The sequence below is a fragment of the Solanum verrucosum genome, unplaced genomic scaffold (assembly GCF_900185275.1).
Source record: "Solanum verrucosum unplaced genomic scaffold, falcon-dt-bn FXZP01000279.1, whole genome shotgun sequence".
In the NCBI taxonomy this organism is placed as follows: Eukaryota; Viridiplantae; Streptophyta; class Magnoliopsida; order Solanales; family Solanaceae; genus Solanum; species Solanum verrucosum.
Window position 1 is genome coordinate 1,313,388 of NW_026020289.1, and position 16,807 is coordinate 1,330,194.

General features: G+C 34.9%; 1 protein-coding gene and 1 pseudogene across 2 annotated transcripts; one reads left to right on the forward strand and one right to left on the reverse strand.

The window, feature by feature from the left end:
• The first annotated feature begins 3,180 nt into the window (after positions 1-3,180).
• LOC125834444 (G-type lectin S-receptor-like serine/threonine-protein kinase At5g24080) lies at positions 3,181-7,046 on the forward strand. 2 transcript variants are annotated; one of them, XM_049513599.1, is made up of 5 exons: positions 3,181-3,489; positions 4,127-5,524; positions 5,651-5,831; positions 5,949-6,402; positions 6,489-7,046. In XM_049513599.1, exons 1-5 carry the CDS (start codon positions 3,375-3,377, stop codon positions 6,825-6,827), a joined length of 2,487 nt encoding a protein of 828 aa, XP_049369556.1. In that variant the 5' UTR covers positions 3,181-3,374; the 3' UTR covers positions 6,828-7,046. The 2 variants fall into 2 exon arrangements, with proteins under 2 accessions (XP_049369556.1, XP_049369555.1); XM_049513598.1 differs by having other exon boundaries at positions 4,170-5,524.
• Positions 7,047-7,780: 734 nt separating this feature from the next.
• LOC125834443 (ABC transporter C family member 10-like) lies at positions 7,781-13,672 on the reverse strand (annotated as a pseudogene).
• Positions 13,673-16,807: the final 3,135 nt, after the last annotated feature.

Genomic DNA, 16,807 nt, shown 5'->3' on the forward strand with positions numbered 1-16,807 from the left:
ATTTAGTATGTTTTATGAGTTAACCATCTACTAGTGTAGTCGTGGTATATTTACGATACACTATAAAAAAAAATAGGTATATTTTATTTTTTAATTAACTTGGCTAAAATTAAATGACTTTTACGCGATAAAAGTTAGAAAATGAGTAATTTTAGTGTGATAAATTTTAAATTGAATAACTTTTATGTGACAATAAGTAGAAATATAACTTTTGTGTGATAAATTCAGAATTAGATGACCATCAGTGAAATTTACCTTGAAAATTTGTATGCAGATTTTTGTGAAATATAAGGTGCACATAAATGTGGGATTAAAATAATTATCAAATTATATCATGGCGATTGATAACTATTAGGTTAGGGAGATCCTCAATTTAGAATTGAATACGCAAAAGCAAAAATAGAGAAGAATATATAAATTAGAAATAAGGATATGCGAAATGTGAAGGAACAACTCAAGAATATTCAAAAAGAAACATGATGTTCAAAATTCTTGACTAGATTCAAGTAAAAACATATAGATTTATGAAAAGAAATTTAATGATTTTACTTGAGAAAATGAATCAAAATGATAGATCTTGATCTTGACTATTTTACTAGTACATTAAGACAATAATTAGTACGTAAAAAGTAGAAAGTAGAAAGTAGAAACTAGTCGTTTTATAAAAAATATCAAAAAAAAACCAAAGATATATATCACAAAAATAAATTACCTTATACGTAAAGGTTGAAACGGAAGCATGTCAATAATCAATAAAACTTATATGATATCTAGATAATAAAAACGTGATTGAGAAATTACTAACCTCTTGAAGTCATTGCAGAGTTCATTCAAAGCAAAGCTATTTAAGTCTGCAACTTTCTACTAAAATCAGATCAATTTCTCCAATGAAGGAACCTTTTTCTCCAAAAAGGCTATGTGCGTTTTAAAATTTTATATCATTTAAAACGTTACAAATCTGATTCTACAAAACCAGTTAAATACAGTCAAAACTTGAAGATATTAGTGCTTTTAAAATATTTTTTTCTTTTCAAAATTTATTAACTAATCATGCATAGTATGGATCACAGATTTAATAATAGAGTCTTCCAATTACGTTATTGATTCGTACATGAATTAATTCTACCATAATAAATTACAGATTATTTCACTAAATATTCGTAATTACACGCTCAATTTAAGCTTGAAATCAAACATTATGTTTTATTTAACTTCCTATGTTAGAATTATCGATATCAATCAATTAGATTAAATGAAAATTTAATGGGTGAAAATCATTTTCACCCCAAATTTTGCTTTTAAAATAAAACTCTCCCCCTCAACTTTAAACAATAATCAAACTCCTCCGTTGATCCTAATTAAAATTTTAAAATGTCTATCATACTCTTTCATTATTAGCTTTTTTTAGTTCTTTAAAAATCATGACATTATCATTTTCTTGAATTCATGTAACAACTTTTCCATAAAGCATAAACCTTTTCCCTTGGACGAAAAAAGTGAGAAATATAAATTAAGTATATAAGCTAATGATGTTTTATAATGAAGTAAATTAGCATAACGAAAAAATAATATTTTTATTAATAATAATCCAAACTCTAATATTTATTCATATAAGTGAAAATATCAGAGAATAATAGCTATACAAATATATTTCGGTGTAAGAAATACAAAATAATTAATTTAATTAAGGTCAATTTATATAGATTTTAAACTATAATTTATGTAACACTCCATTAATGTCAATCAAAACGTGTTTATTTATATATGCAATAGAGAATGTCCCCGCTATTTATATTATTTGACCTTCATTCTAAAAATAGTTGTTTCGATTTACTTGTCCAATTAATGAAATCAAAAGAATTTTTAAATATTTTTATTTCTACCCTTAATATTAAATAACTGCATAAAGTAGTAATAGTCGTAAAATATATGCATACATACATATACACACGCTAATGCATATTATATATATTGAAATAACAGTCATAAAATAATATTACATTTTGTAATAAATTTATAAAAATATTATTCTACTTAAATGTTAACGAACTTAAAGATAAAGTTATAAAAACCTATGTTAAAAAATAAATTATATACAATATAAAGAGGTATTACATATATGTGGCATAACAAGGGTAAAATGAGCAATACACATAATAAAGGGGGAAGTTTGATTATTGTTCAAAGTTGAGGGGGGAGTTTGATTTTTAAAACAAAGTTGGGAGATGAAAGTGTTTTTCACCTCAATTTAATTTATTGATTAATTTAATTCCTTATTATTATACTTAACTTATTTCATATGATGGATATAAAATCCAGATACATAATTTTCACATGAAATTTATAAGCAATCATAAAGAACATAGGGTTTTTTGTAGCTCCTAGAAATTAACTTTAGTTTTTTCATAAAAAGAACACCAAATAATTCACGAATAATCACTTATGGATTATGTTATTCGGACTCATCAAAAATATCATTGGATGCTTGTCGGAACCTCTCAAAAGTGTGCATTTTAAAAGAATTTAACACGCTACGACTGTAATTATAAAAAGTCCAAGCAATATAGCTTCTACATGTAGAGTTCAAATTCAATTGCCATAAGTAAAACTATTTTAATTTTACTTTGACATAATATATAAACAAACTTTTAAACTTGGTCTTTGACAAGTAATTCAATTATGAGTGTGCATATCTAGACACTTTAACTTGATATCAACTAGTAATAAAATACTCCAATTTGTTTTTACTGTGTCTTGTGGACATCCAACGTTACCGGAGCATATAAATTTTGAAAATATCTAAATGATTATTTTGTAAGTTGACGTGTTCAATTGATACAATAAAGATGAGTTATGAGACCAAATTTGAGTTTTACCCAGAATACCTATTTGTTGCTAAATGCTAATGGCAAAGTGTGAAATCAAGAATTAACATCAGTCTAGTTGGACAAATTCAGTTATTTTCAATCCTTTTACAGTTTGAAAGCAACAAAGAAATTTGAACAAGACACGTGCCGCCAAATGGCAGAACCGACTATTTTAATAATTTGATCATTTGTCAACTTTGTAGTTCACCTTCACTCACCAACCACCTTTGTACACTTGTTCTGAATTATAATTTCTTCTTCACTTCCCCACACACTTAACTTCAAAATTTGAAAATAAGGACCCCGAAGTCCATTAAATTGTTAAGTTGATTTTCTTGAAACAGAATCATATTTCCAATTTGCAACATATGGCTCTCTGTTTCATTTCCTCTGTTTTGGCTCTGCTGTTACTGTTTGTAGCAGAGCTTCATGTCTGTGTAGTGTCTGGCAGTGTTATTTTGGGTTCAAGATTGTTAGCTAAAGAGAACCAAGCATGGTTTTCTGACAATGGAACTTTTGCTTTTGGCTTCACTCCAGCAGTGGGCTCTAATGATCAATATCAGTTGGCAATTTGGTTTGCACAAATACCAGGAGACACAACACTTGTTTGGTCTCCTAATATGTAAGTGTAAAACTCCTTCTCAACTAATGATCGAATTTGCTTAGCTTATCACTTAGGTGTTTAAGTTGTATGCACCTTATAAGTAGTGGTGGAGTCTGAGTTTTCACTAAGGAGATTCAAAATATACAGAAACGAATAACACAAAGAAATTAAAGAGATTTAATATTTGCTATATATACCTAAAATTTAATTTTGACGTTGTATATGTGGTGTAATTTACCATCGAAGGCAGTTTGCATGAACCTCCTTGTGTCCTACAAGCTCCCCTCTTACTTATAAGGTTTTGTTAGGTAGTATATCTTTATTGATATAAGCTTTATATTTTCGACACAGAACATAGATATATACGTGAAATTCTAGATCTGCATATGTTAGTAGGAGGAAAAGTTGCATGATCAAACTGTAGCTTCTCTTCATTGACTTTTCGACACACACGAAATCCATTCCAGCTTTAGGGGTTGCTTTTCTTTCAAAGTTCAAGATTTGAGATTTTATGGTGAATAACAAGTTCTTGAAAATATTCAAGAGGTAGATGTAAGTATGGAATTATAGATTAGCAATGTTAAAGTCTGATTTTAGAGAAGGAACAAAGAAGAAAACATACCTCCACCTCTAGTTTTTAATAAAGATTTTGCAGGTAATATAACTTTTTGGCCATTTTGTGTCAATCCTCTAAATAGAAATTCCCCAGTCAGCAAAGATGCAGTCTTGGAGTTTGGCACCACAGGAAATCTCTTGTTGATGGATGGAGGCACCACAGTGTGGGCATCAAACACCTCGGAAGCAGGCGTTGAGTTGGCTGTCATGTCTGAAAATGGCAACTTCATTCTCTACAGCACCAATCTAAGTACTATTGCATGGCAAAGCTTTTCACATCCATCTGATACTCTCTTGCCTGGTCAATCCTTAACAGTGTCACTAGAATTAACATCATCAAAATCACCTTCCCATGGTGGTTACTACACTTTAAAAATGTTGCAGCAGCCTACTTCACTAAGCCTTGCATTGACCTATAATGTCCCCAACTACTACGATTCATCGCCTGAATTTTACAGCAATTTTTCTTATTGGTCAGGACCTGACATATCAAATGTGACTGGAGATGTTACTGCAGTATTGGATAAAGCAGGAAGCTTTGGTATAGTTTATGGCTCATCTTCAGATGGAGCAGTTTATGTATATAAAAATGATGGAGATTATGGAGGACTATCATCGGCTGTAAATCAAACGAATTCCAATGTTCCATCTATTCTACGTCGATTAACCCTTGAGGTCAATGGGAATTTACGTTTGTATCGATGGGATAATGATGTGAATGGATCAAGGCAATGGGTTCCCGAGTGGGCAGCTGTGTCTAATCCATGTGATATTTCTGGAGTTTGTGGCAATGGGATATGTAATTTAGACAGAAGCAAAACAAATGCTTCTTGCACATGTTTGCCAGGGACTTCTACGGAGGGAAATGATGTTTCATGTTCGGGAAATCCTCCAGTGACAGGGAAATGTGGACCTCAGCATGAAAACTTGATGTCCCAGTTCAAAATTTCTACGGTTCAGAAAACAAATTATTATTTCTCAGAATCATCTGTTATAGGAAATTATAGCGATAAAGGGACACTGTCCAAATGTGGTGATGCTTGCTTATCAAACTGTGATTGTGTTGCTTCTGTTTATGGACTTAGTGAGGAAAAGGCTTATTGTTGGTTACTCAGGAGCTTGGAATTTGGTGGATTTGAGGATCCTGTTTCGACCTTATTTGTGAAGGTTGAAGCCAATGCCTCGGTATCTGAAAAACCTGGGAATTCATCAGATGAGTCGAAGAGTAGGCACGATAAGGTTTTGGTACTTCCTATAGTCCTGAGTATGACTGTTCTCATTTTGCTTCTCTGTTGTTTATTGTATATCAATATCCATAGGAGAAGATCTATGAGAAGGGCACTTGAGGGCTCTTTGCTGTTATCTGGAGCTCCAATTAGCTTCAGTTACCGCGACCTGCAATGTTGGACTAACAATTTTTCCGAGTTACTTGGAACAGGTAAAGATATAGAATTTTTATTACTTCTATGATACTAACCTCTCAACTAAAGAAATAACAAGCACAGAAAACTGTTCTCTTTCAGATAAGGTACGAATATGATCAGTAACATTGCTGCTTTGACAGGTGGATTTGGAAGTGTGTATAAAGGAAGTTTAAAGGATGCAACATTGATTGCAGTAAAGAAACTTGATAAAGTTTCACCTCATGGGGAGAAGGAATTTATAACAGAGGTCAAAACCATTGGCTCTATGCATCATCTGAACTTGGTTCGTCTATGCGGTTACTGTTCTGAGGGAACCCAACGGTAAGTTTAACTTTTTTTCATTGTAATTTGTGATGTATAGATTGGGAAGTATGTAGAATTGTAGCATTACAGTCAAGGACTAGCACAACTTTCACTAAAATTTTCACTCTTTGGCAGGCTACTAGTGTATGAGTACATGAAAAATGGCTCATTAGACAAGTGGATATTTCATTCATTTAGTACAAGAAATAGACTACTGGATTGGGCGTCACGTTTTCGCATAGCAGTTGGCACTGCACAAGGGATAGCCTATTTTCATGAGCAATGTAGGAACAGAATTATACATTGTGACATCAAGCCAGAAAACATACTTCTGGATGAGAATTTCTGCCCTAAAGTATCTGATTTTGGACTAGCTAAGTTAATGGGAAGAGAGCACTCTCATGTTGTCACAATGATCCGAGGAACGAGAGGTTATTTAGCTCCCGAGTGGGTCAGCAATCGACCTATCACTGTAAAAGCTGATGTTTACAGCTATGGCATGCTTCTTCTAGAGATCATTGGTGGTCGGAGAAATCTTGATATGACTTGTGATGCAGATGACTTCTTTTATCCTGGATGGGCTTACAAGGTACACACGCAATCCTCTAATTGTATTCACAGTGTTCCCTCCTTTCTGGTACATGTTCTCTTCACTATCTTTCTCCTTTTTTTCAGGAGATGACTAGTGGAACACCCGTAAAAGTTGTAGATAGGCGACTTAGAGGAGCAGTAGAGGAAAAAGAGGTAACGAGAGCACTGATGGTCGCCTTCTGGTGTATTCAGGATGAAGTGTCAAACAGGCCTTCCATGGGAGAAGTGGTGAAGATGTTGGAAGGATCAGTTGACATGAATATGCCACCAATGCCACAGACAGTTTTGGAGTTAATAGAGGAAGGCTTAGATCAAGTATACAAGGCAATGAAGAGGGAACTCAATCAGTACAGTTCTTTCTCCATTGCTACTCATCCATCATCTAATGCTACATGCAGTCACTCCAGTATGTCACCTAGATAGTTGAAGGTGAAATCGAACACAGTTTTTCCTAGGATTAAGTAATCGTATCATCATTGATTATTCATTCCCCGTCTCCCAAAAGAAGTCCCGGAAAAAGAATAAGAAGGGAACACAACCACTTTTGTATCATGTGTTGCTACAACACCATACACGTTGCAAGAACTCACTGTCTTGTTTTATTGTTTAATTTCACTCAATTCCTCTGGTCTCTAAGATATCTCCACCATTTCCTCTGTATAAATCGTCACTATCTCTTTTTCGGTTTCTTTTACAGTAGTATATGAAAATAACTGCAATAAGATCATATCCACTACCAAACTATCCAACAGCAGCTAGTAAGTAGTGATTATATTTAACCAGAGGTCTGCTCAAACCCGGCTGGGAGTTGCTTGTTGGAGAGCGCTTAACTCCCAATGTGGGACTTCCCAACTGAAATTACCAGCTGAATCCTAATCAAGTTTAGGAGAAAAGTTAAATTTGATTCACTGTTGAAGATTTCATAGTGTATTATGGAGGATTAGAAAAATGAGTGTGTTTAGAGAGCAATGTAAAAATAGGATTAGAGGTGATTTTTTGTGTGTTTAACAGCCAAAGTGAAGATTGGAAGGTGCAAAGAATTTCATTTCATAATACTGGAGGATTGTACATTTATGACCCTGAAAAAAAGACTTTGCTAGCATGCCTAAATAAAACCTGTTTACAAAATCAAGAAAATCGGTACGCTAAGGCTAGTAAGCTGCAGTTGGTTTAGCCCACTGCATACTGAACCTTCCCGATGTCAACAGCCTACAACAAGTTATGCACTAACATTTAGAGAAAGATCACATATCCATGCCATAGATAGACCAACATTGAGTTTAGTGATTCTCTCAATGGACTGATTGGGGTTGCAATTAGGCAACGTTTGTGAAGTTTGATGCACCACAGAATGTGTTACAGATCAGCACTTTACTTCAATGTGATTTCGCTGAGTGATAATGAGACCAGTACTCCTTAACAAGCTTCCCAAAGAGCGAACCTTCATTCTTCATCAGCTTCATAGGCTTATCATACTCCACTAGTTTTCCTGTATTACAGCAACCAAAAGTAAGTCATGGGGATAACATTTTGGGGTTGACATTCTCTGAACTACTAATATGTTTGCAAGTATTCAAAAGTAAACAGATAGATCCTACCGTCACTAATGGCCAGAACCATTGTACAATCCATTACTGTGGGTATTCTATGGGCAACTGTAATAACAGTACAGTTAGCAAATTCCTCCCTGATAGTTTTTTGCAATATCATGTCGGTGGCATTGTCAATTGATGCTGTTGCTTCATCAAGCACCAAAATCTTGCTTTTCCTCAAAAGAGCACGCCCCAAACAGAACAGTTGTCGCTGCCCCATGCTCCAGTTTGACCCGTCTTCTACAACTGAAATGAGTCCATGGTCAATAAGAATCCACTGGTATAAAACAACCAGACATGTTCAGAAGATTACCCAAGGAATCAAGCCCTTTCGCTTTTTCCTTAACTGCCTCGTGTAGCTGACATTTCCCAAGAACCTTTGACAATGAAGATATAAATGATATAAGTGAAAAAAAAATTATATAAGTAATCAGAAAAAATCTATGCCACTAATGCTAAAAATAGTGGTGAAGTACATTACCTCCCAGATTTCGTGGTCGGTATGCTGACATAGGGGATCTAAATTGCATCTCACTGTTCCATTGAAAAGAGTAGGATCCTGAGGTATTACCCCGAAACGGGACCTCAAATCATGAAGACCAATTTTACAAATGTCTACTCCATCAACCACAATCCTTCCACCTGCAGGCTCCACTAGTCGAAATAGTGCACTAATCAGTGTACTCTTTCCACTGGCAGTTCGTCCAACAATACCAACTTTATGACCTCCTTCAAATGTACAGCTGATCCCTCTAAGAACAAGTCTGGAATCCTTCCTATATCTTATCTACTTTGAGGCATGCTCATTAGTATGTTTAACATCTCAAAAGATTGAAAATTAGTGCAGATGATGAAGTTTACCTGCAAATCTTGAATTTCGACCTTACCCCTCGAAGGCCAATTGACTGGGGGACGGCTCTCTTCTAAAATTTCAGGAGCTTCACTTGGTATATGCATATACTGGTTAAGTCTTTCCACAGAAATGATATAGTTCACCAAAGTGCACTGATATTGAATGGAAGAAACAAGGGTTATGTTTAGGGAAAGACCATAAGATAAAGCCATCCCAATAAATCCTGCAATAACATTAACAGGTATTAGGAAGTAAATTATGTTTTACATAATGACCAAAGGTAAAGAAAAACAGAAATATGCGCTTTTCTTTCCAATTCCAAGCATATAATGAGTTGATTAACGTGCCAGAGCTGAAAGTCCCAGGAGGAAGTAAAACCATGCAAAGTGCTGAGGAAGCAAGAACAGTTGCACTAATAGTTTCCAGCCGTTGAACCAACCACTCATTTGCTGCAAAATTGTGGAAGAAAGGACTGGCATTTATATCAATTAGTTCAAATGTTTTCACGAAAAATCTCTCTTCCTCCTTGAATGCCCTTGTAGTCACAGCTCCAGCAATGGATTCAGCAAGATGGTTGGTCACAAATGATTTGGTAGTTCCATTGATCCGCATCAACTCTTTGGCAGATGCAAAGTAGTATCTCTGTGGAAAAAATAATGAACCAAAAAAATACTAATTCATGATTTATCAGTTTGTCAGCTGGAAGCACAGAATCAAACTTCCTTATTCCCCTAATATAGCTAGTACCTGTAAGAGAATGGCCACATAAACCATTGGGATGGAGACAAACAAAACTTGCCAAGTAACAACACCTAGTACTGTAAGATTAGAATAAAAGTTTGTGGTAGATGCAACCGCAAAAATCAAGTAGAATGGGATGTCAAGATCAACTATACTCAAATCTGATGAGACCTGCAATAATGGGACGGGAAATGAAAATGTAGGAAAAATGGTTAGCTACATGAAAATACTTAATAAGTATCATTTTTCTCTCAATTGTCACGTTTGAGATAATTACCCTGCTTAGTATCCTTCCCAAAGGTGTGGAGTCATAAAATGACATAGGGGCACGGAAGAGAGAATTTAGTAGCTGTGAGAACAAGGACTTTGAAGATTGCAAACCCAAAAGAACAGTTGATAGAGATCTAGAGAGCAAAAACAGTGTGGATACGAATCCAATTAGCAAGTAAACTGAAATCAGTCTCAAAGTGCTAACTTCAGGATTTTCAACATTTGCAGCCATCCAGGAGTTTTGTAATATCTGACCGGCCACAAACGCAAGTTGCGAAACAACAGCTATGGCAAAGAACAAGTATCCTTTATTTTGATTCAAATACTGAACATAAGACTTAAATCCAGTGTCTCCAACTTCCCTTTCCTCTTGCTTGATCAACTGATCTCCTCCAGAGGTTTTTGGTTGTTTACCACTATCCTTATTTTTAATTTCTCTTGAACAAGTATCACTTCTTGGCGAATAAAAAGCCTCCGAAACCCTTTCTGAACCAGCAGTCTCTTTGTGTGCATTAACCAAGTTTTGAAATTCTTTGCTCGAGGCCAATAACTGATCATATGAAGCTGAGCGTAAAATTTCTCCATCTGACATTAACTGCAAACCAAAGTAGATATATATATGCAACAATTTCATATGAACATATAAAAAGATTTGGTTTTCTATTGAATACAAGCATGATAAATTTTTTTATTTTTATTTTTTTGATAACCGAGAAATCCATCTGTGACCTGCCCTTTGGACCAATCACAGCCTTCTAAACTCGGTGGATAATGGGCCCGCCCCTCTATCCTTCTCCACTTAAATACCGGGCTTTGCTTTGCATGGTGTGGGGCTTGAACCTGCGACCTAAGCCACAAATCCTCCACCTTTTGCCACTTGAGCTAGGCCTTGGGGGCAATACAAGCATGATAATTGTACACATAATTTCAAAAGATCAATTCAACCAGAGGAGACACACTAGAATAACAGAGAGACAAGAGAGAGGAAATGACAAAAGTCAAATTGGAAAGAGAACTGCATGGATAAAACTCACCAGAACCATATCGAATGCAGGAAGAAAATCAACTTGATGGGTCACAAGTAAGATAGTCTTCCCGGAAAGAGCTCCCATAATGTATTCCTGCATAGGATCAATTGAGCTTGCAAATGGAAAGAAACGACAAGAATCACATCACTAAAGAAATGCTCACATTGAATAGGCTTGTCGAGGTATGGGCATCTACAGCACTAAAGGGATCATCCAAGAGAAAAATATCCGCATCATGATACAAAGCACGAGCAAGTTGAATTCTCTGCTTTTGTCCACCACTAAGATTGACTCCTCTTTCTCCTATTTCCGTGAGATCACCAGAAGGTAGTATCTTGAGATCTTTTAACAGTGAACACTTCTCCAAGGTTTGCTGGTATCTCTGGCTATCCAATGGAGAACCGAACAAAATATTCTCTCGTATTGTCCCTGTCTGAATCCATGCTGATTGAGAGACATAGGCAGTTGTTCCATATACTTGAACCTGCAGATAACAGATAATATTAAGGATCAGTCATAGATACTGAAATTTTTCTCAAACTTTGGTAAACCGATATTATCATTATGCTTGCAATGAAAACTTTAATCCTGCTTCTTATTACCTAACCCACTAGGAAAGAAGGAACCAGCCATTACAACTTACTGTTCCTTGTATACTTGGAACCTCTCCCAGAATTGCTGACAGAAGAGATGACTTTCCTGAGCCAACTTCCCCACATATAGCAATCTTCTCACCAGGTTTAACCTCCAAATTAATGTTTCTGAGTGTTGGTCGCGATGGACTCTCTTCCCATGAGAGATTAGCTGATTTGATGCATACAGCATGATCTGTGCTTCTGATGCGTTCCCGTCTCATTTCCAGCTCAGATGCCTCAAGGAACTTGACAATCCTCTCAAAGGAGACCTTTGCTTGAATTAGCACACCAATAACATCCGGAATTGTTCTAACGGGCTCCTGAACCAGGCGTAAAGTTGCAACAAAGGTAAAAACGTTGCTCGCATTTAGTGGAATACCAAGGAAATAACAAGTCACAAAAGTAGCAGCAGAAACCAAAACAGGAGATGACCAGAAAAGGAAGCTATTATATGATCTACGTAACTGAACAGCTGATAACCACCTTTCTTCTACTTGCCTCAAAATCTGGATAACATTTTTGAAATGGGCTTCCCATGCATATAATCTTAGAACCTTCATACTAACAAGAGCCTCAGAAATAGCTTTTAGCCTATCATCTTGTGCAACCATTAACTTGGTCTGGAACTTATGCTGTAACTTTGCAAGGGGAGTATTGCACAGCACAGTGAGTATAATCACTACCAAGGATGCAATAGTTGCAACACCAACAGTGTGAAAGAGAATTATAAGTACGAGGCAGAGTTGGACAGTTGTTGTCCAGGTTTGATGCAGCCAAAAAGGAAACTCTCCAATACGATAAGCATCCACAGTAACATAGTTCATAATCTCACCACTGGAATGCATCAGTTTGGCGGCATTAGATAATTTAATTTGCTTCCTATAAATAGCTGCTGTAAGTAAAGACCTCACTTTTAGACCAATTAGTCTGCACCTGAAATACCACTGTCTTTGTGCTACGGACTCCAAGCTCTTTGAAGTGAAAAGCAGAATGGCCAAGAAAAGTCCCTCATTTCTGAAACTTGCATTTCCTTCAGCAACCTTAATAAAGGCATTAAGAAGCAAAGGACCTGCTGACACAGTGACTACTTTCAACAGTGCAAAGAATCCTGAAACAATAATCTCTTTCCGGTGACATATGAAAATTGTCTTCAAAACTAATGGCTGGGAAGTGGGATCAACTTGTTTCTGTTTGTTCAATAGCTCCTCAAATATTAAGTAACATGATTCTGCACGATCTGCCTCACGCAATCTAGGTATGTCCTCATCCTCAAGAGTTTTCTTCTTCCCATTCTTCATCAGCGAATTCAACCACCAAAATGACATTTTACTCAAGATTCCAGCCTTAGCAAATTGAGTGATGGAGCTAACAGAGTTACTTTTACTGATTCCATTTAAGGGAGCATAAAAGGTCATTTCCAATGACATCTTCCTGCTTTAGCTCTTTATATGTGCATAACAACAATAAACATGCTCCTAAGGAAGACAATATATCTAAAGCTATCTTCAATGATGCCCTTTTGACAAAAACGGCAGCAAAGAGAGAGAAACTGCAAGAAACCCCAGCAAAGATAAAAGCAAGAATTGACAAAAGCCTCAGAGGGGTTTTTGAGAAATATTTTCCTCGAAGACTTGTGGTACAACTTACTAATAACCATGTCGTTCCGTGAAACATGATTAATAACCACCAGTGTAGAGGTAATGAACTGTGGGTTTTCATCACCTTATCTTCTAAAATCCAAATGCCAAATGCCAAATATAACAATCCTAGGAAGCCATTAAAAATAGCAGAAATCAACTGCAAACGTGAAAACCCATGAAAGCGAGCAGGAATATTGGTAGATCTTAAGGATGCCTTGGAAAACAGATTGAATAAGAAGACGAACAAAAGTATAACATCAAAACAAATTATCAACACATGATTGATACAGGATGAAGGATCTGTCATTGACCCAAAATCAGTATGGCAAAGCTTTCCATTGTTGTCCGAACAACCAGATGCCCCACAAAACACAGTCCAGAGGTCCTTCATTTCCTTGTCCAATTCCTTTTCCCTGCAAATTTTACTTTCATTTGTATAGACTCAAGTGAAAAGACAATTCACTCATGATGCCAAGTATGTCTACCAAGATCATATATACTAATGAAGAGCCACTCTAGTATAACACAATAACCAGTACTGTATAAATAAAGATTACAGTAGTAATAACATTGTAGGAAGGAGAGAAGATATACTTCATGTAATGCATTTGAACTGGTAAAGGGGTTAAGGAGACAACTATCTCCCAAATTGAAAAATCATCCTTAAACAACTCCAAAATCAATTATGACTAGAAAGAATGTTGTGAACAGTAATTAAGAGGTTAAAAACTTAACATGTTAGGTACTTTTTGTCCATCTTTTATATGTGTGGATAAAGCTTATCACTGTGAAAGAGGACCACTCTACCTCTGGCGCTGCTATTATAAGCTTAAGGTAAGTATGAGAAAGACAAGAAAGATTCATGGGGAGTGTTTAATGAGTTTAACAAGTTTAACTTCTATTCTATACACTGACACATATTATTGACATGTCAAGTCATATCAAAGATAATTGTAACTGATCCCTATAAGTGTGAATTAGTTACCTGAAAAATAAGGTAATTAACCGACCTGCGACACTTGGTTATAGCATGCACTGATGGTGTATAAATTCTTTAATTATATTGTTGGTGTATATAAGTTAAGTTATTGTTTAATTAGTTTATATGCTTAAACGTAGATGTATACATACGCGACTAAATCATGGTCATAAGGTACTCGGTATACAGTGGCCGAGCCACTCTTTTCCAAGGGGTGTCTTGGATGGAAAATTGCACTATGTAATTAATAGGAAAATTAATAATATATGTAAAGTATATGTTGAATCCCCTTTTCACTTCTTTGTGTTTTTATTTTTTTACTATAGTTTGACTACCCTGGATGAAAATCCTGATTCCTTCAATGTTTATATGTATGGAATAATAGAAATTCAACTGGGAAGAACAAATTAAAATTCAACATGCAACAGCATAAATAACAGCAAATCACAACTTTCTGGAGCACTTGACAAAAAAGAAATGAATAAATTCAAAGGTAATCAATTACAACTTGGAGGTAGGAAATAAAAAGTTAAATCCATGGACATGCAAGTGTTCTTAATTAATTAAAGAGGATACCATGCAAGAACATAATTGCAGAGTGAATAAAGAAAAGGACTGACCTGAAGAAAACAAAAACAAGCTAATGGAGTCTCCAAAATACTGTCAAACAAAAACAATCTATCTACTCCTTATCAAGTACTGCGAAATATATTGTTATTCGTAATTTTATTGCGTTTTGATGATTGACAAATTGTTGTTCAAATAGTAGAATGACTGTTATAATTTGTTTGGGGTATTGTGAAGGTGATATTTGGTTAATTAGAGGTTAGCAGAGAAGCAGCATTGCTAATGTCCCGGACGAATATTCTCTTTTCTGTTATTCGTCCTCTTTATGTCTTCCTATTTTCCCCATTATATTTCACCATAACCACCAAAATCGGATCTGGGGATTTCCAGTTCAAGCTACACCTTTTAAACTCTATACATATTTTTTCATAAAATAATATACAAGTTAATTAGCACCCTTAAGGACCCGACTCAATGCTATGGGGAAAGAATCGTCAAACAGAGAAAAATACTCAAAAAAGAGCATACAATATACATATTAATCCTCCTTTCAATGAGTAAACAATCAACAATCAACAATCAAATAAGCGAATAGAGTAATTCTATTGAAAAGGGAATTTCATATCTTGTAGTACAGCAAGTCAAATTTGAAACGGGGGACAGAGCATTTGCGATCCCGAATTTTGTTTTGAACCTCTCTCTCATGTACCAAACCCTCTGAATCTTTCTTGTTTCTTCTTCTTGAATGCAGCAATCTATAGAAAAACCCTTTTTCATGATCTGCCCCTCTTTGTCTCATAATACAAGCGGCGAGGAACCTAATACCCTTCAAGAGAGACGCCATTCTATGATGAATCCAACGAGTAACAGTACCAGTATTACTTGTTGAAAGTGGAAAGAGTTTTTCTGTTAAGCAAACAGAGCAAACTCCTGAAGACTGACGATGCTTGGGATGTTTCTTGCAGAAAATCATAGAGTAATGTGCCTTTGATTTGCCAATGTGTATCTGTTTTCTAGAAGCATTTTTCACTGATCTGTACTTCTTCATGTTTTCTCTTCTTTAATTTCTTGGAGAAGAAGATACTATAAAATACTAGTGGAAAGCCAGTACAACTTCTCCGAATATAAAGGGAAAAAAAAACTCGTGGGATTTGAAAAGTCCGTGTACAGCTGGAAACTATAATATTGTTGGCATTTGGGGTCGGTGACTCTACCTATTGGAGTATTAAAACACTGTTACCCAAATAAAAAATTTGAGCTCCCAAGATTAAAAAAAAAAAAAAAAAAAGTAGTACGTAGTACTTTATGATATATTTATTTATAGTAATGTATTTAAAGTGAAATAATATTTTATTTTCAAGTGAAATTATGTTTAAATACAGTTTCAACATTCAATTTTTTTAAAAGAAAGTATCATTCAAGTTCTGTTAGATTGTCATATTTTTCAGTGTCACTTATTATAGTATTGGGTATCCATCTTGAGAATTGAGATGATATGTATGTATTTGTATGTATACACAAATTCACTTTCTAAAATTTATTTTTAAATGATGTAAACTCATTTCATATAGTATAATCAATCTTATGTAGATTAAAATTATTTAATAATTTGAACAAATTAGCTAATCCGTTAAAGTAAGGTTCAAAAACAGTAGCAAAGCTAGGATTTTCATTAAAGAGAGACAATTGTAGTAAAATAATAATTATGAGACTAGAAGCACCAAAACACACAATCTCAAAGAATTTTCGCAACACCTTAACCACTAGACTAAACCTTCAATTTGGGTCAAGAGGTGTCAATACTTATTAAATCAAAATTTGACATTTATATACAATGCAATTTTTCGGCAAAGGGGTATTTTTTGACAACCCTTAGGTGTGGGTGGTATATATATATAGTTAACACAATATTTTTTTAATATATTTTAATTGATTTTTAAAAAAGGAGATATCGATGCCACTTTAGAGACGAGACTAGTATGGCTAACAAGGCGGAAAAGTACATAGTGGATGTCACAGTTGGAATAAATTAATTTATATGGTCTTTTAACCTTTAACCTTAATTTTTAATCTAATATTCATTTATTTAAATTTTCCA

What these genes read in the sequence shown, in the direction of transcription:
- LOC125834444 (XM_049513598.1), top strand. Translation starts at nt 3,236, where the DNA reads ATGGCTCTCTGTTTCATTTCCTCTGTTTTGGCTCTGCTGTTACTGTTT. An exon ending in TTCCGAGTTACTTGGAACAG is followed by an intron (nt 5,525 to 5,650) that starts GTAAAGATATAG and finishes CTGCTTTGACAG; the next exon opens with GTGGATTTGGAAGTGTGTAT. An exon ending in ATCCTGGATGGGCTTACAAG is followed by an intron (nt 6,403 to 6,488) that starts GTACACACGCAA and finishes CCTTTTTTTCAG; the next exon opens with GAGATGACTAGTGGAACACC.